The 26,050-nt window shown below is 35.8% G+C and overlaps 3 protein-coding genes across 4 annotated transcripts; 2 read left to right on the forward strand and 1 right to left on the reverse strand.

Moving 5' to 3' along the window:
- The first annotated feature begins 1,736 nt into the window (after positions 1–1,736).
- On the forward strand, positions 1,737–15,185 carry LOC102582453 (uncharacterized). The gene is made up of 10 exons (XM_006339561.2): positions 1,737–2,605; positions 2,690–2,788; positions 2,929–3,140; positions 5,594–5,784; positions 5,927–6,032; positions 6,133–6,452; positions 10,625–11,032; positions 11,809–11,890; positions 11,992–13,488; positions 14,390–15,185. Exons 1-10 carry the CDS (start codon positions 2,538–2,540, stop codon positions 14,542–14,544), a joined length of 3,138 nt encoding a protein of 1,045 aa, XP_006339623.1. The 5' UTR covers positions 1,737–2,537; the 3' UTR covers positions 14,545–15,185.
- A 1,388-nt stretch (positions 15,186–16,573) lies between these two features.
- On the forward strand, positions 16,574–17,842 carry LOC102582793 (MADS-box transcription factor 47-like). The gene is made up of 2 exons (XM_006339562.2): positions 16,574–16,671; positions 17,041–17,842. The coding sequence occupies exon 2, from the start codon at positions 17,058–17,060 to the stop codon at positions 17,487–17,489; it is 432 nt and encodes a 143-aa protein (XP_006339624.1). The 5' UTR covers positions 16,574–16,671; positions 17,041–17,057; the 3' UTR covers positions 17,490–17,842.
- A 679-nt stretch (positions 17,843–18,521) lies between these two features.
- On the reverse strand, positions 18,522–25,940 carry LOC102583130 (protein REVEILLE 6). 2 transcript variants are annotated; one of them, XM_006339564.2, is made up of 8 exons: positions 25,588–25,940; positions 24,450–24,507; positions 23,117–23,240; positions 22,862–23,026; positions 22,652–22,753; positions 21,314–21,423; positions 20,781–20,840; positions 18,522–19,054 (listed from the first exon to the last, which is right to left on the reverse strand). In XM_006339564.2, exons 1-8 carry the CDS (start codon positions 25,845–25,847, stop codon positions 18,956–18,958), a joined length of 978 nt encoding a protein of 325 aa, XP_006339626.1. In that variant the 5' UTR covers positions 25,848–25,940; the 3' UTR covers positions 18,522–18,955. The 2 variants fall into 2 exon arrangements, with proteins under 2 accessions (XP_006339626.1, XP_006339625.1); XM_006339563.2 differs by having other exon boundaries at positions 22,652–22,777; positions 25,588–25,939.
- Positions 25,941–26,050: the final 110 nt, after the last annotated feature.

Here is a 26,050-nt window from a genome sequence, read left to right on the forward strand (position 1 = left end):
AGACTCCAATGCAGATAATATCAAGTGAAAAAACAAATATAGAGTACAAATGAAGCTATTATAAAGAGATGTGAATGTAACAATTGAATAATATTATCACTATACGTAACAACTAATTCGATGTTAGTTTGACTGTAAGATTATTTTTCTATCCCATTTTCTCCTTCAATTTTTTATTTCCTTCTTTTAAAAATAATTGTCGTTTTATTTTTTGAGAGTTAATTTAACTTGTTTTAAAACTTAATTTGATTTTATTATTTTAAAATTAAAATTTAGCTATTCAAAAATTACGAAAAGTACCATAAGTTGTAAAGAAAATTATCATATCAATATGACCAAAAAACACATATTAAAATATTAATCGAAGTTTATATAATTTGACTCTCGAAAATTAATATGTGACAAGTATTTTAGGATGAAGCTACTATTAGATTTCGTATGAAGTGATAAGTATTCCTTTCACCTTAACTAGCCGCCTTGGGTTCGAGTCCTCTTAGGTGCAGAATTGTATTTGTTAGAAAGCGCTTGATGCACATTGTATTACTGCATCGAGGAACTACATAATTCAAATGTATTTTTAGCATCATATAAAATTCAACTTTTGAAAAAACTCGACATGATCAAACAGGCTTGGGAGAGTCCAAATATCTTCCTACGTCCATTGTTGATAGCACATTCAAAAACCTCAACAATCGTTTCATCGGTCATGGTTAAACATGCTCAAGAGAGTTCAAATATCTTCATACATCACTACCTACATCCATTGTTGATTGCACATTTAAAAGTCTCCCCACTGACAATTGTTTCATCGATCATAGTTTTCCCAACATAATAAATAAAAAATCTATGGACATGAAATAGTTTTCCGAAGCTATTCACAAACGTCAAATCAATACTCGCCCTCTGATAAATTTTGCATTTGTAAATAATAGAATATCTCTTGCATTGTTGATAGTTTAATCACATGATGATTTTCAGTTGAGAAACAAGCAAATAGTCTTTTAGTCAATAATCTTTAATAAAACATCATCTTGCAGATCTGTTAATTTAGTCTGTTAATTTAGTCACATGATGATTTTCGGTTGAGGAACTAATAGGTAGTCTTTTAGTTAATAATCTTTAATAAAATATCATCTTGTAGATTTGTTAGTCTAATCACATGATGATTTTTAGTTGAGGAACAAGTAGATAGTTTTTAGCTAATAATTTTTAAATTCGTCATACTCGAAAAGGGATTTAGAAATAATATCTCTTGGTTCTAGTCTTTCCTTATTAAATAACCAAATATTTCTATCTTTTCAAATTTGGCACATAATATTATCACTCAAATTTAAAATTCAACGATTTCAGGAAAAAAAATCATAGTATTTAAAGAACAATAAGTTACACCACTAAATAGTAAAAGTCGTAATATTTTCAATATCAAATCAATTTAAGACACCACTCCCATACAAATTGAAACCGAACACATTTAAATAACATATATTTTATATCTTTAACTTTATATACACTATCCACATTTGTTAGTCTTTTATCTAAATTAATATTAGCTATGAACAATTAATCACACATTTTCATTAAAAAATATCTAAGCTATATCTACTAATTGTACCAATTTTCATTATTTTTGTACACTCCTAAATTGTTTTTTTACAAATAAAATTCCAAATTAATTACTCACCTAAAAGTTCTTTTTAGGTAGTAAAAGTTTTTTTTTTTTTATTTAAACCAAATATTTTACAAACGTCATCTCCTTGGTTATGTTTTTTTCTTGATAAAACAGAGAGAACCCACAAGCATCGTCTTCTCCTCCTCCTCTTCTCCCATTTTTACGACTATATACATACACAACATATATCAACCAATACATACAGATACGTATAGATAATCTGTATCTATCGCCATCAATCGAACAACTTCGAATTTGCAATCATCGAAACCCCAAACCCCCTCATTTGATCCAGGTAGAATTATCAACCCTAGATTCTCAATAAACTTCAATTTCAACATCTGATTACGAATGGAACCCTAGAATTGTGTGAATCGTATTGAGCATTACCTGTTTGTATATAGTTATGAAAAGAAGAGGTTGTACGCGATATTAGGATTTGCATTGTTTTTTATCAGGAGGTGGAAGTCGAATTGGAAATAGCTGAGCTGGTTTTGTGGTGAAGATTTGATTGTTTGTTGTGCAAGATCGGAGCTGAATTACTGTTCGGTAGCTGTGTATAATTTATATCCGGTTTCATTTGAATTGGAGTTTCGGGAATTTAGATTGATGCTGACCTTGGATTGACGTTTAGAATTTTGGGTTGGTTGATTATGATATAAATTTCGGTGATTTATTGCGAACTTGGATAGTTGGAATCTGATTGGATCGCTTTTTCCTGAGGTTGATTTGGGAGAAGTTTGTAGAACATGAATTGAATCTTGTTTGTTATTGTTGATTTATTGTATCAAGCTTTTGTGGGTGAAGCATATTTATTTGATAGTGGTGCTACTTATTCGTCGTGGGTGAGGTTAGCTGGTGCGCAAGAATGAGCTTGGAGAATGAAGATGGAAGTGCCACCAATAACGTCTCTGAAATTGGTGATGAAGTTCGGAAGTAATGATTTAACTTTCTTGTTTAATTTCTAACAGGGTTTATTTGTTAACTTTTTTAATGTCAGTGCTCTTTGTGATAACTCAGGCATCCAAAAGTATCATATACAAGAGAGTTTCTTTTGTCACTCGGTCAACTGGAGATTTGCCAGAAGCTACCAACTGGGTTTGATCAGTTGATCCTGAGGTAAGAATGTTTGCAAAAAGTGTCATTTGCTTGAAATTTTGGAGCAATTAATTTTTACTCTCCCAAAATTTGTTAGTAGTTCTTTGCTAGGTAATTTTGTTTTGGTCATCATTAGTAATTTGCATTTTAAATTTAAATAGTGAGCTTGAGGACACCTCACGTGGCATACAAGACCGCCAAAAAATACCTGGAAGCTTGCCATCTCAAGGTTTCAGACGCAATGATTATAGTTCGTCTCCACCTACTCGTGGGGATTCTGATGGCAGTTCCAGAGGCATTTATGGAAGATGGGACAGCCGTTCCTCAGGGCGTAGTGATCGAGATAGTGATTCACAATCAGATAAAGATTCAGGTAAAGCTGATATTCTTTCATATATAGTTATTGTCTATGTTAAACGTGATGCTTCAACTATGAATACATATTTGTAGTCCATGGGTGTACAATTTACTGCCGTGAGACCACAAGCTAAAGATTCGCAGGATCCCCTGTCCACTTTGTAGTAAAGTAGACTATTCAAAAAAAATAATTGCTCTTTTGCATGGTCGTAGGCCATCGTAGTACGCTAACCTGGGTCCTAGGCCAAATGGTCCAAAAGATGCCAAGAGGTATGGCCTTCCCATGTCTCTTAGGTTTTTCCTAACTTTCTGATTCTGCCAGTAAACCAAAGGTCTTCGACTTCCACATTCTTTGGCATCACCCATTGCACACCACTCATGTATAGGAAGAGCTGCTTTGCGTGACTAAAATGCAGAAACAAATACTGCAGATTCCTGAGAATTTTCACAGAAAAAGCATATACTGCACTGAGAAATTCCTCTTCTCCACAACATTTCCTATGTTAAACATGCATTCCTAGCTGCAACCAGTCAAAACAAGCTACTTTAAGAGGTGCTTGTGATTCCACAACAGCATCCATGGCCAAGTCAAATCCCAGTGACCTACTTTTTTGTTTTGAGAACCATGGTGTCCGGGCCAGCTTACGTGCACCTTAATTAATTCCTCAGGATACCTCCCACCAGCAACAAGTACCCGGTAACTCTATCCACCAAGGCCAGGACAGATAGGAAGAAATCACCTAGTAACTTACTGGTTTCTACAAAAGACAATAACAACTTTCTACAGAGAACTTCTCATCATTTTCTGCTATCCCAATCTCAGAATCAAACCTACTAGCATCAAGGATCGTAGGTTCAAAAAAATTAGAAGTTGACCAATTTCATCATCTTCCCATTCATCAAAATTTCTCCTGAATTGAATCTCCATTCCTCCTCTGTCTAGCATTTATGCAACTGTACACTGTTTTTTCCTGGTTAAACTATACAATATAGGATATTGTTCATCACTTTTTTTTCTCCCAGCCAGACATCTTGTCAAAAATCTGATTCTTCTCCCATCACCAACTTCCAATGAGATGTATTTCTGAAATTCTGACCATAATCTATATATCTGCTCCCATAATCCACTTTTGTAGGCGTAGACACTACAGGGTGTCCAGAACCCTTCTCTGATGTCAATAAGCTTCTTGCAGGGTTTCTCTCCATTTTCATTGGATCTCCACAACCATTTGAGCAACAAACTCTTGTTGTGAAGTTTCAAATCTTTAACTCCCAAACCTCCACCTTGCTTACCCTTTATAACCTCCAGCCACTTTACCAGATGAACCTTTTCCTTTAAGAATTTCCTTCCCAAAGAAACTGACTTCTCATGGGGCATCCGGACAATTAGATGCCAGCTAATCCACAATGCTGAAGGCACTGTCTTTTTTGTTCTTGTGCTTCATTTATCCTATGCTGGGTGGGGAACTTGTGTAATGCTGCAGCGGTGTGCTCCTTCTAACTAAACATCATTCTTACTCAACTTTGCAACCTTTTCTTCTTTTCTTCAAAAACCACTTTTTTTTTTCTTTTTGTTTGTTAGACTTGGCAAAGGTAGGGGTAAGGCTTCGTACATACCACCCTCCTTAGACCCCACTTGTGGGATTACACTGTTTTTTTATTTTTATTGTTCAAAAACCAATATAGTCGGGTGAAAAGTGTCAAAAACATTCCAATCTAACTCAGATAGCTATATTTGGGTAAATCAAATCAATGTTATATCCTCCTGTCAAGTACCACATTTTATGGTAACTTTTTCTTCTTTTTTTGTTGGTTGTTTTTTCGTGGCTGCTGCATAAGTGCCTTTCATATGCTTATTCCTTCTTCGAGTACTATATTTGTTCCATCTGTGATCTCTATAAATAGTAGTCTGAGGAATGCGTATTAAAGGTCTCGTCTTTTTTTTTGAGACAAGGGTAACTTTGTATTCACACCAAAAAATTCATCATCCAAAAAATGATGAATTGGAAACTTACATCCCACCCATGGGTATACTTTACAAGTTTCCTATAAAATCAACTAAATCTACTATATCCCCTACAAGATTCTGTTTACACCAAAAAAACAAAAGGCTTTTAAATTCATTCTAATCTTCTGCAAGTTAGTCTTTTGTTGCATTAAATGCATCTCCATAACAAGAATTGGGATGCAGGTTATAGTTGTGGTCAAGTCATTAGTCTCCTGAATTCTGAGAAAGTCTTTTAAGTATTTGTAGGTTAATTTTTAGCTCCAACTTCTTTCAATACTCACTATTAGATCACTGGTTTGCAGAAATAGTGCTCCTCTTGCATTTAAGAACTATAGGGTATTTGACCTTGATCCTGCGTACCATGTGTCTTCCACTATTTTTCATTTTATGCGCACGTGCATGTGGGTACTAAATGGTAAATTTTCTTTAAGAAAGCTCTATTTGGCCAACATTTTCTACAGATCCTGGTAGACGCTATGGTAATCAAGGCAGACGCACTTGGCAGAGTTCTGAGCATGATGGGCTTCTTGGAAGTGGTTCATTTCCCAGGCCATCTGCGTATGCATCTGGGACTGCAACCAAGGTCCGAACAAGTGATAACTATCAACTTAACAGGAGCAATGAGCCATACCATCCTCCTCGCCCCTATAAGGTGAATTTCACTTGATCATTGCTGCTCACGCAGTGACCACTTGCTTGGTCTGCTGCATGACTTGTCCCATTATTTCAGATTATGCTTGAAGATCTTTGAGAGGAATTTAACTTATTCAATTTTATTCTTGCAATACCTTCAGGCAGTACCTCATTCTCGTAGAAACACTGATGCATGCGACGATGAGACCTTTGGTTCAATTGAGTGTGCAAGTGAGGACAGAGTGGAGGAGGAAAGGAAAAGAAGAGGTATTTCCTCTTTCAGTAATATCATGCATGGCTCTTACATATAAAATATGCAATTTTGACGAGTTAGTGGACAATTGAGCTTTGATTGGCTTTCTTACAGCTTCTTTTGAGTTGATGAGGAAGGAACAGCAGAAGGTTCTTCAAGAGAAGCAGAAACCGAATGTAGAGAAGCACACAGCTGAATTTGATTCAGAAATCTCGGTACTGCTGGAAGATGATAAAAAGGATCGGGGGCTTCTAGACAAGAATACTAAAGTAGATATAATGGACAGCCAGCCTATCACAAATAATGATTCTGGAAAATCATCTTCCTCTTTACAGAATCTTCCATCTAGACCGCTTGTGCCCCCGGGCTTTAAAACCACTGTTACGGATAAGACTTCTGGCTCAACAACTTTGAACCAGTCATGTTTGACAGAGGTACTTGTACATCTCTTAGTTTATCTTATACATTAACATCAAATCAGGTGCATCATTATTAGAGATGGAGTAAACCACTCTGCATTGTATATTGTTTGGCTTGGTTATCCGCTCAGCATTGTGCATTTATTGGCCTGGACTTTAGTGTTCTTTTCCTCCCTCTCTTCTTAATGATGGGCTTTAGGAAAGGGATCCAAGATATTTCTAACATTTAGGGCTGTCTTCACTCTTCAGCAGCCAGGTGATACAATGCTGTTAATCAGCCTAATCCTTTATAATGTTTAGTAGCTTAGTCTCATTCCTATGTACACACAACACACATATACTATCTATATCTATATTATATTAAAAACACGAACGTCCTTAGCGAAATGTTGTTTGCCTTTTTACCCTTTGAAATTTGATTTCACATTGGAGTAAATTGTCATTTAATTATTTTCTTAATGTTTAGGACTTTAAAATTAACTAAATTTTGACTATTATGATCATTATTTATTTGAATTAAATAAGAACTCCTAATAATTAGGAATTTAAAATCAATTACAGTATTACTTAAATAAAAAATTTCCTTGATATTTATTTTATATTCCTTCTGTCCCACATACACACTTTCTTTTTTAGTTGATCCCAAAAGAATGGCACATTTCCTCATTTGACAAATATTTTATAACACTATCAACATTTTACCCATGTTGGGTTCCACTTATTTGGTAAAAAGTTCACAAAGGTGTACTCTTCTATTTAAAAAAATCGTTTATTTTAAGGGTAATATCGAAACATTGCAAAGTCTTCTCATATTTCTTAAACTTTGTGCCTAAAAATTGGGATGAAAAGAATAATTTATTTAGGTTTAGTTTTCTGCCTATATATAATTATTTCTAATTTGTTTTGGTTTGGTTAGACAATAATAATAGAAGAATCAAGAATGAATTTACATGGATTCTCAAATACTTCTTTTGTCCATGAGAACTAAAATTCTACCTCGTCTTGAAGTTCTAGTCCCACAAGGCCATACGATTGTCTATATTTTTTATTGTTGATTTAGATTTTTCTCTCTCTTCATATTTAGGATTTTGAAATCAATTAAATTTGCTTATTGAATATTTTTCTTATTTGAACTATATTGGAAGTTCTAATATTCTGAATCTAAAATCAATGTATAATTCTAAAAAAAACAACATAATTAACCATGTATAATACTTTCCGTACTTTTTTAATATGTAGGATTTTGAAATCAACTACATTTTTATTAAATAAAATCCTGCCCCCAAGGCCTAGCTCGAGTGGCAAAAGGTGGAGGATTTGTGGCTTAGGTCGCAAGTTCAAGCCCCACACCATGCAAAGTGAAGCTCGGTATTTAAGTGGAGAAAGGTAGAGGGGCGGGTCCATTATCCACCGAGTTTAGAAGACTGTGATTGGTCCAAAGGGCAAGTCCTCGATTATAAAAAAAAATCCTTCCTTATTTGAACTGGGTTAGATGTCTTAATATTTAGGACATTAAAGTCGATTAAAATTTAATCATCTTAAATAAATTATATCCTTATGAGCTAGTGCTAAGCATTTGAATCAACAAAAAATAAATGATTTCGTTTAATGTTGAGAGAAAATAATGAAGTCTTTGAATTCATTATTAGATTAATAATCCAGTTCAATTGCACCCAAGGGTGTGGCCGTGTGGCTTAGTGGTCAATGTCATAGGTTGAGCACCATGATGTCTGAGGTTCAATTCCCATCAGGGACAAAAACACTAAGTGATTTCTTTTTAGTTGTTCTAGCCTTGACGGACAGAGGCAAGGCTAGAACAGAGTTACCTGATACTTGTTACTAGTGGGAGGTGACATGTATGCCGTGAAATTAGTCAAGTTGCACGAAAGTTGATTCAAACACCACGGTTGTAAAAAAAAATCCAATTCAGTTCTTTTCCATATTCATCATATAAATAAAAATAATTTGTTAACATAATTTTTTTCAAGTCTTTGATTTAACTTATCTTGACGTATTAAATCGTATTATTTTCTCCCTGCATGCATGTGTCTAATTCCTTTCTCTCTTTCTTTGTTCTCTTCTTGCCCTTTATTTTCTATTCTTTTGTGCCGTGAGTCTTTCGGAAACAACTTCTTTGCCCCACAAATGCTTGGTTTAAGGTCTCCGTACATCTTACTGTGCCAGACCTCACTTGTGGGACTACACTAAGTATGTTATTGTAGTTTAATTTTTTTATGTACATAGGGAATCTTAATATTTAGGACTTTAAAATCAATTAACATTATACCTTTTTCCCCTTATTTGAATTAAATGGCATAATTTCTTAATATTATAAAAAATAAAAATTGTGTGTTGTAAATTAAAAATGACCTTTCGGGGTGTCCCAGGGGTTTGGGCTTGGGATTTCCATGTTGGAGGTGTCTCAAGTTTGAAACCTCTTGCCAACGAAAGCAAGGGGTTTTCCTTCTGGGTTGAGCTCGTCGCACCGGGCATGCCTAGTGTGGGTTACCTCTCATGTGTGGTTTGTGAGCTATTGCATAAGAGCGGGGTTTTACCTTGTGCGCACCTAAAAGGGAGCGGCTGTGGGTTTCCCTTGTCATAAAAAAAAATTAAAACTGAAACATTAATACGACAAATAGTCAATATCGTTTATTGGAAACAAATAAAAAAGAGGAAATTAGTGGAAAATTACTTAACACACACACTCTCTCTTATTTTTACATAATTTTCTTCAAAGGTTTTTACATTTTTATTTAATATATAAAAATAGTAAATTAGTTTATTTATGGAATAAAGTACTACTAAATTTAGGACTTTAAAATTTTGATAGGTTGATGAAATTTTCTTTGAAAATAAATTATGAAAATAATTCATATGCAACCATAAGGTGTTAGTCATTTCCAAATCAGTCCTCTAAATATTTTTTTCAAATTACATGGCTTTTAAATAGTCAATTATCTTAACTCTTAACATATTTTTTGAAAGGTCAGATCTGTTTGCTATAGTGAGGATCAACATAAAGTACTTAAATGAACCCTACACTATTTTACTTTATTTGTTCTATTTATGTTAGAACATTAGATTAGACACAAAATTTTAGATAGGCGTTTAACACGTTAGTGAATTTATTAGAAGCACAAAATTATTATTTTAAATAAGTGATTGTGATAGTTGCACATGTTTTTATTTCACTCCTCTTAAGGAAATGAATTTTTATATCAAGTGAATCTAACAAGTCATGTCATTAAGATTTGAGAGTAGAATAAAAATATTAATAGATAATTTTAAGGATAAGGATATCAATATAGTATGCTTTATTGAATTGAAGTACAAATCTTATTAATGTGTGTAATCTCACAATAAAAAATTCTATTAATATGTGTGCGCTGCAAAGTTGAAGATTGTGAATTTTGTACAAACTACTACTACTACTAACTATAAGAGCAAAAACAAGAAATATCTATGTATACTGGTTTGTACTAGAGGGTGTAGCCAAAAAAACATAATGAAACGGAAAGAAGAGTGAATGAGCCAAAGGATCAGGAAAGAAGGGTTCTATCCATAATCTATTGCAGGGGCTTTTTGTTTGTTGTACTTTTTTGTACCTTCTTGGTACTTTATTAATGAAACATTGAAACTTATACCTTATAAAAAAGAAGGGTTCTTTTCCATGTCATATACTCAAATTCTTTTTACACAGCTTGGTTTTGCAAAAGAGGAGCATGTCATGTGTAGGTGGGGATGTCCTTTCTATCTTCTTGTGGTGGAGATGTTCCCATCCTGTTGTTACACAAAGATATACTACTTAAAGATGTAGAGCTTTCAAGATCTCTGTGTGAAAATAGTTCATAGACTCTATGATAGTCCATTCAAGAACCATGATATTGGCTAACCCACATTTCCCTACTTGATTAGTCCACCTCAGTAATTTACTCTTGATCCAATGTTATAACTTTAGAAACTGCTTAAAATCCAAAAAGACTGAACATAGAGAGCAATAACCATGTGGTTGTGCGCATGTTACTCGATTCCATGTTTATGGAATTTGAGTTGTATCCGTTCACATGGTACATTTACAATTGACATCAATAGGCCTTGATCTTTTTTTTTTTTCCTGATATCAATAGGTCTTTATGAACCACATTTGTATTTTCTTTAATTGTCTGCTTGTCATATCACTTCTACAGATAGGGAAGCATGAAACTGAAGAAATTTTATTGGAAGCCAAAGCCGACGCCCAAAATGGTATCCATCAGAGCTTAGAAAGAGAGAGCTTCCAAGAAATTAGTTCGAGTGATCAGCTTGAGCACAGTTGTTTGTATGCTTCAGTTTTGAAGAAGAATGACCAAATTGTGAACTTGTCAGTGGGTTCAGATGATTCCGATAGGAAATATAGCATGAGAGATCATTCACTCCGGACTTCAAGTTTAGAGGAACATGAAGCTTTGAACAAGCCCTTGATTTTGAAACTCAATGCCCAGAATTCAGGGGGCAAATATGTCGAGGAGTCCAATATCAACAATTCAAGTTCCATCCTGGACAAGATTTTTGGAAGTGCCATTGCAAATCTCACCGACTCTGTTGCTCCAGTTATGGTATGCACGCTTTGTGAGCCTCTACTATTTGAATCTGAATTTGTTATTCCTAATGCGATCCTATGAAGCCCCAACAAACTTGTCCTTTTGCAGTTCACCTCAAATTTCTTCATGCTTTTGAAAACAAGTAAATTGAAATGATTTATTATTTAGGATGATCATAATCTTGTACATTAATTCATGAGTAATTCATCATTGGACTTGTGATTGTTTTCATGAATCCTGAGTGTGGTAACAGTTCATTTCATCCACACCAAAGATTACAACAGTATCCTTAACATCGAAAAATAATTTTACAAGATACCCTACAATGACTGGGATTGGTGCAGGACATATACAATCAATAGGAAGGATGTTTTATTTATTTTTTATTTTGTCATCTGCCTAAATGCTGGGGATCAACTTGTGTGTTCCTTTTCCTCTTTTACTGTCCAAGAATATCTCCCTCCGTCACAATTTATAAGACACCTTTTGACTTGACACAAAGTTTAAGAAAAGAAAAGAAAGGAAGACTTTTGAAATTTGTGGTCTAAAACAAACCGTAGACATTAATGTGGTTATAATTCATTTCATTAAGGGTAAAAGGGAAATTTTAAGGTAAATTCTTTTTAATTATAGGAATGTGACATTTCTTTTGGGGACGGATTAAGTGTGCTACATAAATTGGATAGAGGGAGTAATAAACAATGTGGACTTATTTAGTGGTCAAAACTTCTCATATTGCTTTCTGGCATCCCTGCTAACTAGTTATTTTTTGGCTCGACCATGTTGCTCAGAATGAAGGTAGTAAACCAAGTGAAACATTAGACTCCAAAGCTGTTCAATCATCGAAATTTGCTCATTGGTTTTTCGAAGAAGGTATATCTATTTCTCTCCCCCCCCCTGCATTTCTTACTGAATTCTATCAAAATCTCTTGACATCTTATGTAAACAGTCTTATCTCACTTATGTCATTGCAGAGAAGAAGCAGGAAGATGATCCTTCATCAAGCAGGCCTGGTGATCTGCTTGCATTAATTGTTGGTGGAGATAAAAACAGAACACAACCTTTTGTGGCTAATCCTTCAGATCAATTCCCATCAGAATTCTCCTATCATAGTCCTGATCCTACAAGTAAGTTTGTCTCCAATTTACCTTCTTCGCCACTTGGGGGGCCTGAGCCTGTGTACAAGCCCAGTAAAAGGGAGGCAGCACCCACCATTCTTACTTGTGAAGACCTTGAGCATACAATGTTGTCCAAGTTCAGCGAAAAGAAGTCTAATTCGCAGCCACAAGGCTGGAATACTAATCACACAAAGCCTAAGGAACCTGTAATTGTGGATAGCCAGGCATCTCAACACCTCCTTTCATTATTACAGAAGAGGCCAGATCATGGAAATGTGACAGAGAAGTCCAATGCTGGAATTGAATCATTGGAGGCACGTGGTGATATTACCATGCAAGACAGATCTAAGAAGGAAGATAATAAGGATACACTCACACTTGAATCGCTTTTTGGAACTGCTTTTATGACGGAATTACAATCTGCACAAGCTCCAGTTTCAGTTCAGAGGATTTCAGTTGGTTCTGGACTAAATGTTTCTCTGGAAGCTCAAAAATCGTCCTTGCCTGGTTCTGATGATACCCTTTCTTCTTCGATAATTGATGATAGAGCAACTAAGGAGAATATTGTCATATCTTCAAATTGCAGAGATCACACAAAGCTGGATAAGGCAGAAAACTGGTTGGGATGCAATGATTCCTTGTATGAAGTCAATTCCTTAAGGTGCCAGACTGAAGCGGTCTCCAGAAATGGTGATTATCGGGCTGGTGGATTTCATCTACCTGAAGGAGAGAGGTTATTTAGTGTTGGTGATCCTTTGGTACCCCAGGTCTCAACGTTTATGCCCGCAGGAAATATGGGTAAAGGTGACTTGGTGACTGTTAATTCAGTTGGCAGTGATCAAATGTCTTTGATGGGTCCAGGAGCACTGCCCTTTCCACGGGCTTCTCATGAACAGATAGAGTCTGAGATGCTGTTTCACCATCTCCATGGTCAACCATCATCTTCTCAGTTTCACCATTCGCAAATGAGTCAAAGGAAACCATTACTTCATCCATTGGATTCTCGTCCTGCTCATTTGAACACTCAGATTTTGTCTGGTCCAGAGGGCATGACTCGACACGATGCTCTTCCAGGTCATCAATTTGCTGGAAATATGATAAGACCTCCTTTTCACCACCCTAATGCTAGGGTGACAGGGTTTGATATTCCTGCTCATCATCCTATGCTGCAGCAGATGCAAATGTCTGGATCTCACCCCCGTCATCTGCTACATGACCGTCTAAGTGGTGGTCCAGTTCCTTCACATTCCAGTAATCAGGCAGCTGGCTTTGTGCATGAAGCTAACCCAATGCAAGGGTTCCCTTTTAAGCCTCACCAAGTCAATGTTAATGGGATTGGGATGCAAATTCCAGGTAAAATTTTGATGTGCTGTCTCTACAGCTCCGTCTATGTCTTGTTCTTCTTTGGATTACACCTCAATAATAAGTTTCTCTTCTTTGATCTTTGCTAAAATAAAAGCAACGGGTTTCTTAATCTTTGCAACACCTTCTGCTTATTTCTCAATTCTACTGTCGCGATGTTGATATTCCATTCTTGCTATCTCCTGCCTGCACCGTCTCAATTGCATTCTCTACTGATGGAAACGACAATACACTTGAATTGCAATTTGTTTGGAGTTCTACTCCATTGGTTACTGCCACCATACACCTCATTGTTTAAATTATCTCTTGTATTTACGGAGAACTTATTCATCTTTCCAAGACTTCCTTTCCTGATAGATTTTGAATTTTTATCTAGTCAAAATTGAGGATTAACATGACCAAGTTGTGTTTTCGCCATCATCAGCCTTGGCTTGCCTTTGAAAACCTGTAGGTCTAAATGACTTCAAGTAGGTATCTGCTCATTCTTGTCGATTTTTTCATCAAGCTGCTCATTCTTTTTCCGTTCCTTTCTGCAGTTTCTATCTAGCCGTTTACAAGTAAAACCAGTAGCTATTCTTGTGTTACTATTCAGCTCTTTTTTGCTACAGATTACTCTGTTTGTGAAGCATGTCGGCTTTTGAGACTTGAACTAGTAAATTGCTTTTCGCATGCCTACTTCTTTTCTGGATGCAATGTCTCGAGATATGCTTTGCTGAATATTATTGCACCCTGAAAATCTAGAACAAAGTAGAATATTGTCCACATATCATGTATTGTAAAAAAAGGTCTTGCACTCTTAGTTCTTTTAATTGGTACCACTTTTCTGATTGAAGATGAACTATTGATGTTTGACCATCTGTGTGAGTTTATATCATATTCTTTTCGTCCTCAGGGCCAGATATCAACAGCCGAAACAATCATCCTGATGCCCTGCAAAGGCTTTTCGAGATGGAGCTTAGGGCTTCTAAGCAGATTCACCCCTTTCCTGCTGGGCGGGGACAGGGGATGTATGGTCACGAGCTTGACATGGGAATGCGACATAGATAGTTTGCAATTTAAGGTTAACGTCTTTCATGTGGTACTGATATAGACCATCACTTATGGGCAAGATATCAGGGGAAATGACGTAATACTTAGATTCTACTTTTTCGTACTAGGTGGTGGGTTTAGGGTTGCTTGTCTGTCATCTCTACATACATCAGTGAGGAGTGGCTGGAAAGGGCCTCTGTATCAACATCTCTTGCTATATTGTGCAAACATGGTTGTGGAAATTCTCGTCAGTTCTTCTTGATCTTCCTTGTGTTCCTGATCTGATTGTTACCCGCTCGCTCTCTTATTCCCTTCCCTTTTCTTGGACATGTCTTTTATTTTTCCCCGGAAAGAACTGTGTTGTATAGCACCACAATTCAGGCTATTCCTATTTCAAATATGGAGGCGGAGTAGCAACGATGGGCATGGATGGTGCTAAAGAAGCTGTCTGGTTAATTTCTCTAGTGCCTTGTATTAGTAGATAATTGTTGCAAGGAAAATGCAATGAAAGAAAGCAAAAAGGAGGACAGTGCAACTTATACTAGCTGGTCTATGAGGTTGTTATATCTCGAGTGTTGTTTATAAGTTGTAGTAATTAACTTAGACCTACAATTTTCAACTCAGTTTGAATTGCAGGATAAAGATCCTACTTGAACTCACACATTTCTGGAATGGATGAACTTCATAACAAACTAATTCTCTATTTGACCTTAATACTCAAATGAAACTCATATATTCTATTCATGATGATATTTCTAAACAAATTCATTAACAAGCCTAATGAAGGTGTTGTAGATAGTTGTTGGTAATTGCAATGTCACACATTCCAAATGTAAAATAACACTACAGTTACTTCAAATGTGAAAGCATTACTCCCTCCATGTCTTTTTAGTTGTCATATTACGCTTTATGAGAGTTAATTTAACTAATTTTCTAAACTAAATTAGATAACATTAGTTTGATGTTTAAAATAAAATCTTAGACATTCAAAAACTATATGGAAAGTACTATAAATTGCAATATTTTTCATATCAATATAATGAAAAATATATCTTAAAACGTTAGTCAAAATTCATATCGTTTTGATTTTCAAAAAGGAAACACAGTTAAAAAGTGACTAAAGGAATATTATTTAAGTAGTCGAGCAATATATCATTTGGAAATTGTGATTAGGGGTGTTCTCAGGTCAATTTGGGTCGGTTATTGGTCAAAATCAAAATCAAATCAACTTAATAAGTTTTAAAATTATCAAAATTAAACCAATTTGATACTATATATTTATCGGTTTGGTTGCTATTGGTTTCGATTCGATTTGATTCAGTTATTAACAATACACAAAAATAAAAGAAACATATCATTTAAAATGTGAAAAAGTGATAACAATCTTTTCAAAACAAAAAAATAGTTAAAATGACTGACATTGCAGATGTTTCGATCATTTAATTTACTATCAATAAAGCTTCAAAATTCTATAATTTGCCTAGAAGGAAGAGTGAGTTTTCACTATTTGCCTAGAATGAAAAATAGTTTAAATGATTGACATTACAAATGTTTCGATCATTAAATTCACACTATCAATAAAGATTCAAATTCAGACATTCATATACATGAAAATGATGAAATCAATAAGATAAATGTTCTCACTTGAACATTTTTGCTTTCATAGGTAAATTAGAAATACATTTTGATAAAAACATATATAAGATCTTTAAAATTGTTATAATAAAAATAATATATTATGTACGTATAATGATAGAAATTATGTATATAATTTGTCGATTTGGTTAAGTTATTTCTTTGATTTATTCGAACAAAATCATAACCAAACCAAATACTATCGATTTTTAAGACTATAAAACCAAACCAAACCCAAATAAAATTGATTTGATTTGATTTGATTTGGATAAGTTTTTATCCAGAACACCCCTAATTATTATGATGATTTGAAACCTTAAAATAAGATATGTTACTAAAAAATAAAATAAAATAAAAAAACCTCAAATTCACTAAATGAATTCCCACCCCTATATAAAGAGAGTCGCAATACCCTCATCCCCCTACCTCCTCTCGCATTAACAAAAAGAGCGCCTCTCTGTTGCTTGGCGGCAAAGCCAAGTTCTTCGTCCAGAAGAGAAAAGGCCATTGGTGATTTTCTCTCTCTCTCTCGCTCTTGTTGATTTTACTTTCGTACGAGTAATTTTTGTATCCATTGGATTGTACTAACTTGTTATCAACTTCAATGGAATTATCACGTTTCTATACTATCATCCGTCCCAATATTTTGTTTATTAGTTGTACTAGTAGTTTCTGTCTATGATTTTTTCTGTATGAATTCTTGTACAACTGGTTTTAACTTTATAAAATTGTGATCGATCTCTAGTAGAAAGTTGGATTGTTGGTCCAGTAGGTTCAGAAGATCTAGGGTTTAATTTTCTAGTTACCAGTACGTTTTTCTTCTTCTTTTTACGTGGAGAAAAGTTAAACCCTAGATTTAAACCCTTTCAAAAATTGCAGGTTAATTTCTGCCAACCATGGTACGTACAAAAGTTGAAATCAAGAGAATTGAGGATAAGGCTAAAAGGCATACCACTTTCACAAAACGTAGGCAAGGTCTTTTTAAGAAAACCAAGGAGTTGGTGAAAAGATGCGACGCTGAAGCGGCTGTGATCACGTTTTCTTTGGCCGGCAATATCTTTGCATTCGGCCATCCCTCCGTTGACAACGTGGTGAACCGCTACATTGCTGCCATGTCTGGTCCAGAGCTCGGTGAAGTTGTTCCGGTTCATGAAGAGGCAGAGGATGCAGTGATTGGGACAAATGAAGATGAAGAGACGTTGGGACTGGAGGTGCCACTTGATGATATGGGTATGACTGAACTTGAGGAGTTGGATCGCACAATGACAGAGATGAAGAAGAAAGTTGTTGACAAAATAGATGGGATAATTTCATGTTCAAAGAATTGAGGATCTTGGATTGGATTGATTACTTTAGGCACAGGTTCATTCTATTCATCAAGAATTTTAGTGAATTCTTTAACTACTTCAATGATTGACTTGCATGAAAAGGTGCAGTAGTTTTTTTGATATATTTTTCCTCTTTAGAGAGGTCAAAATAGCTAGTACGTAGTGTTTGATTTTTTTCCCCGGCCACTGATTCATATTTTTAGTAGTGAAAGATTAAATTTCTGAGCCATTTAATTTGTGCTTTGAATGGCAATTTAGGATAATAATTAGTTGTATTTTCTACTCAATAACTAAGCCATCTTCTTCCCATCCTTTCTCCTGCCAACTATCAGTCGCGCAAAGTTAAATACAAATATGTTTTGGAACAAAAATAACATCGTGCTACATACTCTCATGTCAATTGTTTTGATGCCTTCGCCTAGATGATCTAGCAAGTTCACTTCACTACGTCTCAATTATGATGACATAGTATCCCATTCTTACGAAGCTGAGGTATGTTTTCTCACTATTGAAGCATTATAATTATGGGAGTCAACTGAGCCGATTGGTTTGAAATTGAAGAAATAGATATTGGGTTGTGTCATGATCCGCCCAAGTTTAATTTGAGCTCAAATGAGTTAGGCTCAAATATGCTAAAAATTTGGATCAGGACCCACCCATTTTAACCCACTTAATCTCAATAATTTTAACTTATTTAACCACAATTTAAATTTCAACTCAATTTTTTTTTTCAAAAAAATTACAAATGGATAAATAAATCCTAAAAAATATAAAATAAATAGTAATTATAACTTCAATATATGAACATACATTACATTAATGCAAATAAAGTCTTAAAACAGATCAAAATTGAAGATTAAATTAGGCTCAATTGAGAATTTTCTTAAATGAAAGCTATAATGCGTTAAGATTGACTCAATTCAAATGAACCCAACCTTAAAATTCTAGGCGAGTTAGGCAGGTTATCTCTATATTTGAGCTCATTTTTAACACCCCTTATTATAGCACTTTGCTTCCTCTCCACCTAGAGTATTTTTTCACAAGCATTATATCATTGATCCATTTACTCAAACCACAGGTCATTTTCGTTTCTTCTCAACATCTCAAACAAGTATGCCAAACACACTGCTACAAAGTGTCTGATCCATTGCGCGTTTGTAGGACAAAACCAATGAGGGGCACAACATACAACACAAGCACTACATAATCTACCTATAATACAGCTCAAGCCCTATATAATCTACTCTCCACAAGTACATACAACCTCTCAAAGCATACACTGCTCCCACATTCTCCCCCCAACGAGATATATACAGGATGGAGATGGCAACATACGGGAAACTTGCAAGTTTGAAGCATATGAACATACTAGATGCACATCTTTTCATTACACGGTTCTCTTCGTACCATTGTCTCCACCAATCATATGCAATGACCACGAATCATCTGAACCTTCCTCCAGCTTCTTAGACAGCTTGGATTGCGTTACCTCTGAAATCAGTTTTTATAGGAAGGCCCATTTTATCTTTTTCAGCACCCAAGCCGTATGATGAAAGCAACCTCCTCTGCACCAAGCATGAGATGACGAATAAGATCAAACAACAAATAAGATAAAGTGATAAACAATGGATTATTGACCAATTCATTTAGCTTTCATGCTATGCAACATTTATCCTAGTGAAAACAGGACGGTGAAATACCCCAGGAGGTCAAGATCCACAGGAATGTCACTCCAGATCATAATTCATTTTGAATTCTTTTTTATCTATCTCAACATCCATTTGTACTGTTTACTTTCTTCACAGAAAGAAGAGTTTAAATAAGAATGCATATACACTGAGCCAAGCTGAGCCCTAGGCATGCCAAATTTTAACCTCGATTCATTGACCTTGAGAAACGACACCATACGGCTCAGCTTGGCTTGCTCTTTCCGGTTCTTGCCTCCACTTGGTGATGGCTGGCCTCTTTATGTAGAGTACAAGTTCTTGCCTCACACAACTTCAGCCATATAACCCGACCACAACTTCTGAAAGCAATTTCAAAAAACATACTATAGCACCAAGCGTAACTATTCATCTCATGCTTCTACAAAGACTTCGTCAATTTGGTATGTACCACCACTACTTATTTTCTTTTGAACTTGATTGAAAATAACACCCTAATGTAGGTACAGAGATTTGAACTGAAGAAACTTTCTGCGTCAAAAACAAAGAAGAAAAGAAAATTTAATCTCAATAGCATAAGGACTTGCAAGTCCTTAGGCCAACAGGAACAACTAGCATTTATAAATGATTTATTTTTTATTTTCTTTCTATTATGTGAAGCTTCTCGTATTCGTGAGAGGTTTCTTGGGGCACAATCGGTTTTAGAAAGAATCAGGCTTGAATTTTTTCCGAGCAGCTTATTTTAAACAGATATTTCTGGAAGCTGAGCCAAGATGTGCTTAACAAGCCAAAAACTATCCAGAAATGGAACTTCTAACAAAAAGATTAAAACAAAAGTTATCCAAACTGAAAACTCACTTCAAAGTATGCCATAAACTTTCAGAACGAAAAAAAAAAAAACTAAACAAAAACCAAGTTAAGATAACTTAGTGGTGGTGGAACCTAAATAAAGGGGTGGTAAGAAGATGTGAGGCCGTTGACCACACAGAACAATGGTAAAATATAGAAAAAGATAAAGATTGCAAGGACGCTGTGATAATCAAAGGTCATTACTGCAAACAAAGGATCCTTGGTTGTGACTACAGAGGGGGCCGCCGAAGGGATGCATGCGGCCAGGTGAATGAAGAGTGAAAACAAAAGATGCATCTAGGAAAGGTATTTAGTGCCTACATAGTAAATCAAAATCAGTCACAAGTGTAACTCCCAACTATAATTTGAGAACACAGATGGCTCCTAACTATAATTTGAGAACGCCTGTTCACATCTAAACTCGTGATCCCAGCAAGCTTAGACATTGTAGCCTGAGCTATACGTCGTCAAAGCCCAAGACAACCTGAGCTCAAGTCCAACTCAGCATATGAGGATCCCTAGAAAAAAGGAATTTTGTAGAGTTGGACTTGGTTTCTTAACATTACAAACTATTGCATCGCGGGTACAAGAAGATACTTCAAAGAAAATAAGACTTAACATATCAGAAACACAATAAAACAGAAACATAATCCCTCTCCAAAAGGACCAAGTGTAATTCATCCAGTTCTATTAAGACATTGAGACTTCTAACTAGATCACATCACATAAGCCTTTACTGATTATTAAGATATGATGAAATTCACAGATTGTGACTTACATGATCCTCAAATTCAGGGCTCGATAAATTGAAGGATAGATTCTTCATCAACATCAGTGCCTGCAAACCAACAAAACAGTATCTTTCAGTCAAGTGAGATGAAGCAATTCATAGACTTCCATGTCATGCAGCATGCAGTAATGGATATCTGAGGTCTGATTAAAGAAAGTTAATATCCCCCCTTAATCTGAAGAATCTAAAACTCCAGGAACCAAGGCTTTACTGCAATTTGCAGAGAGAGAGAGAGAGAGAAATTCCTTCTGTCTATTCAATGTTAACCTATAAAATTAACCATTCGAGTTCTCTATCAACATGGTAGTCAAAGAAGGTCATCTCAGTTAGGATCAGACGAGTATAAGATTTACACCGCATATACAACAAACACAACTACGCATATACACCTCATGTACAGAGTTACAACATGCAACATAAGTGTCTCTGCACCTCTCGTTGTTCACAACTACACATCACGTGAAATGCAAACTGGAACTAACATCAACATATGTATGTCTGCTAAATCAATTCCAACATACCGTCTGAATATCAATGGGGTCCATCTTTTTTAATCTCTGTAAGTGGTCCCTAGTACTTGGATCAAAGACACTGCCGATGAAGCTGTAAACTTGAGCAAAGTCTGGCATAACTGCAATTTACAAAGCAAAGGAAAACAAATCAATATGTTGAATTAATAAAGCTTTGTGCAGATAAAAATAACAGCAACGAAAGAAGTAACAGTGATCTCTGCTTTGGTACTGCAACACATCCTTTTAGTGTGACATGAACAGATGGAACTAAATAAGGATAATAAAGAGCACAGGGAAACCAAATATAGCCTTTTTCCATCTGCTTAAAGGCAATATAGGACAAATAAATTTGCACCCTTCACCCCAACAGACTGAATGCTACCTAACTACTATCAGAACTTGTAAATATACACAGCTGCAAAAAGTACAGTTATCATGTGCAATGCAGTACAAATGTCATGTGATAATACATTTTCTCAGTCTCGTCCTAACAACCTTCTTTTCTGGGAAAATCTCCCTGGCTCCCCTTAGATTTCCTAGTACTTTCCGCTTTCTTCTCTGTTTCCTTCTTGTACCTGATTTTAACCCATGAACAATTCCTTTGCCTAAATTCCACTATTAGGCAAAAGAAATGTTGCCACTATTCCTTGTTAAATCTAGAAATAGCCATCCATTTACGCAACTGAGAGCGTGAGGGGGAAAGCCAGTGTTTCTTCCACCCTTAAAGAGAAGTATTGGAGATGGAAAAGTGAAAGAGGTTGGGGCTGCTCAAATAAACGGCTTAGCATAGAAATCTGTTCTATTTCTACAACAGGGGAACCTTCACCATAAGGTTCAGTTGGTCAGATAATCTTATTCTACCAGTAAATAGCTCTAAATATCGACTGAAACAACATCAAACTCCAAAAACAAATAATTCGACATTTCTACAAGCATTCCACAATCCATCCCAAGCACCCACCAATCGACTAACACCCAGTTTAGGCCTAACTGTCACACACTACTTAGGTTAGTAGGGGAAGATCATTACCAAAACCTAACTGGGGCAGAAGAGAATGCTTTGCTATAACATACAGTTCTACTGAGCATTTCACATCATGTTAGTGGGCGCTAGCACAAACTGACAATTTCTTTACAAGCCAATGCATCCGTACAGATTTATATTTTGATCGATGAAACTTATTCTAATTATTCTATGCACCGAAAGCGTGACGGAAACATGAGAAGTACATTAATAAAACAAGAAAGTCAGCTTAGAGGCCTACACAGGCAGCGCGAGTGTCACAAATATTTCACCAGTTTACACTAGGCCAGATCACACACATCCTGAGCAACAAAAATACTCACCTTTCATTTGCTTCTGGCTCTCCTTTTGGTCATTGCTCTCTTTAGTCTTATTAATCCTAGGGATGTACTCATTACTGCTGCTGCTGCAATTTTGCATGACTCCTCCACTGGATAATTGTGCATCATCTGAGAACAACAAAATTCAACTTGTAGATTTCTTGAACAAGGCGCTACAAATTACTTATATCTCCTTAATCAACAGACACATACCTTTTCTCATCTGTGTCGTGCTGATAGCAGGCACATTGTCGTAAGTCCAGGGAGAAAAATTAATTGTATTTCCAGATACAGATAAAGGATCAGGCCCGATACCAAATCCTGGTTCAGGCAAAGCACCAGGAGGTTGAAATTGGATGCTGCCAACTTGGGACATAACTGTCGAAGGCAGATACAACAATGCAAGCTACAATTAGTTTCAGTCCAATATCTTGTAACAAACAAACAGATGATTGACATTGTCCCTACCCTTTTTAGGAGCTTTTTGTGGATAAGGATGAGCAGCTTTTCTCTTTGGGCGTGGGGGAGGTACATGTTCACTAGTTCCACTCTTCTGGACCTTCAGAAAATATTTCTGTGCATGGCTACGTATCTGCATAGCTTGCTCTTTAGTACATTGACACATATCAAAATATAAAACATAATAGTGAAACTGTGACCAGGCAACTGGCACAATCGGCATAGACATTGAGCTGATATTAGTTTGTCACCAACATACAACAGATGTTTCTCCTAAAATAATTCGTGAATACTCTGGGCTAAAAGACAACACATTTAGCATTTAAATAGTTTGACCGAAAATTATGTGAAGTATTGCTCCTCATCAATTACATGTTTTAATACCATTAAGGGCTCTTGTAAACGTGGGATAAGTCAATAGAAAATGGTAAGTTTCATAATTAAGCACACTTCTAAGCAAATTGTCTTGGGTCAGCATAAGATAAACAAAAGATAAGCACTTTTTTCTAGTTTTAAAAAAAGTATCATGTCAAATGCTGATGGGCAAGAAGAAATAACATAATTGAGAATAGTTTTGTCGAACAGTTATAAGAAAATTGCTTATATGTATGTATAGACATACATATACATAGGTTCTGGGTGAATTTAAGTCTTCATTGACATATAAGAAAGTCATTGGGCATTCCCACAAAAAACTTTCTATCCTGCATACCTTGGTAGTTAAACAGAGAGGTAGGAGATGAGGAAATATGATATTATATCTGCGTCCAGGTGAGAGATACTTAAGTCGCATTCTGGGACACCATGACTAATTTTAAACAAGAAATAAGAGGTGGCTCCCCTCAGTATCCAAGAGAAAGTACTGCCAACATTTTGTATCTGCCTAAACAACATTTTTCATACCTAGATTTTACTTTCATTTGTTTATATATCACTTTGACTATCACTCACTTTACCATCCTTCAAGTCCAGAGCCCACTCCCATCCTTAGTTTTCTTTACAGTTTTTGTTGTTTCTTACACGCACATTTCTTTGTGCTTACAATTCATACACATTGAAAAGGTTAAGGGAGAGCAGGAGAAGCACAAACTACCCTAAGTCACCAACTGCATAATTAAGTAGAACACAGTTGGTCAATTCAAGAAAAGCAAATGTTGCACAACTAGGACCTAACTTCTCTGGATAAAAATACACTCTCAATCTGAAGGCAAATTTTTGCCAGATAACTAAGATAAACATTATTTCTGTTGTCTACAGAACACATCAGATATCAGATATTCTTTCAGGCTGCAAAAACGAACAAATAAGTCAACAAATAAAAACCATCTGACTAACAAATTACCTGGATAACAGACTTCGACCCAACAAATGCTTCAATCTTTTTCCAATCACGGTCGAACCTGAAAGAACAAGTCACAAAAATTTAGGATATGCATTTTCCATGACTCTTGAATTGAGATTCCAGAATAGATACTATCCATGATCCTAAAGCTAAACCTCGAAAACTATCCCAGCCTCGATTTCTTATTAGCTTGTTCAGCTAGAGGTCACAAGTGTTGGCACAGCGCTTACTACAGTGGCAAAGTTGAATATAGTTTACGACAGAATAAACACTTGAAAGAATTCTCCTTACACTTATCAAGGTTTAATTGTAGTAAGTGCATAACATTGATGACAACATCAGATGGGGAACTTTTCTTCTCAGGTCCCACTTTTCCCTCCATTGAAGCTTGGCCAAGCCCCAAGAGATTGTTACCATCCAGTATAGACTGGTTTTGTTTTTCTTCTTACTAGTAAGTAGCTTTGATAGCCTACTCAAAGTCCACGCTACCAAAACTAGACTTTGCATTTATAATGCGGCCTATAATGTTTCTCCTTACCTCTGATATGTAGCTTTGATTTTAATAAGTATGTACCATCAATGAAAATTAAGGAGAGTGAGATTTATTAAAAAAATGAGATAATGAGTTTTGCTTCTTGGTTCCTACTTCTCAATCCACTGTAGCTGGTCAAAAGATGGTGCTGTATATGGTTAAGACTAGCTAATTTTTTCAATAGCTAGGTAGATTTTTGCCAACCAGCCTTGTTACAACCAGTGCCTCCAGGACGACTTTGCACCAGATATAACAACAACTACACCTCAATCTCAAGCAAATTGGGGTCGGCTATATGAATCATCACTGACCCTGTTACACCTCATGGCAACTTTGCAGATATACTATAACTTAAAAGTTGATCCTTGTCCCCCCTAATTCAGAGCTCCTGCATCCATCCTTGTTCCCTCCCCATTTCCCCTTCACCTACCCCAATGTTTTAACAATTTCCCATTTCATAACATAACCTAAAAAGTGCAAAGCTTCCATTTTTATCTAGTCCTGTTCAACTTCCACAACAATAACAACTAGTAATATCCACCACACACAAAACAGCAAAACACAAACAAGTGCCGTGAGCTAAAATAAAAACAGAGAGAGACTCACAATTGAAGAGCTTCAAGAAACTTGTCATGCTCCTGCTCAGTCCAGCTCTCTCTAGACTTAGTAATCGTATAGGGCTTCCGTGTCTTCTTGCTGTGATCATCGGACACCACCACTCCCAAGCCTGTATTCGAATCCAAATTCAAATTCCCATGTATACTAGTACCCGATTGTACCGGATGCAAACCCATAAGACCCGTTTTCATCGGATCCCCCATGTAGTGAAAATTTTGACCCGGCGGTGTTGGATATACAGACACCATATGTTATGTATCAATATAGAAACAGAAACTTCAGCTTTCTGAGTGTTCTCTCTGCTCTATTTCGTTTATGAAATGAAAATTTATTGAAGTTTTACACAGAGAAATGTGTATATATATATATATATATAAAGAGAGATGATTAACCGACATTATTGCAAATGGAGGGAAAATTGTGATCATGGACGTCCACGTGTAATTAATTG

This window comes from Solanum tuberosum, unplaced genomic scaffold (assembly GCF_000226075.1).
Source record: "Solanum tuberosum cultivar DM 1-3 516 R44 unplaced genomic scaffold, SolTub_3.0 scf00010, whole genome shotgun sequence".
NCBI classification, from domain to species: domain Eukaryota; kingdom Viridiplantae; phylum Streptophyta; class Magnoliopsida; order Solanales; family Solanaceae; genus Solanum; species Solanum tuberosum.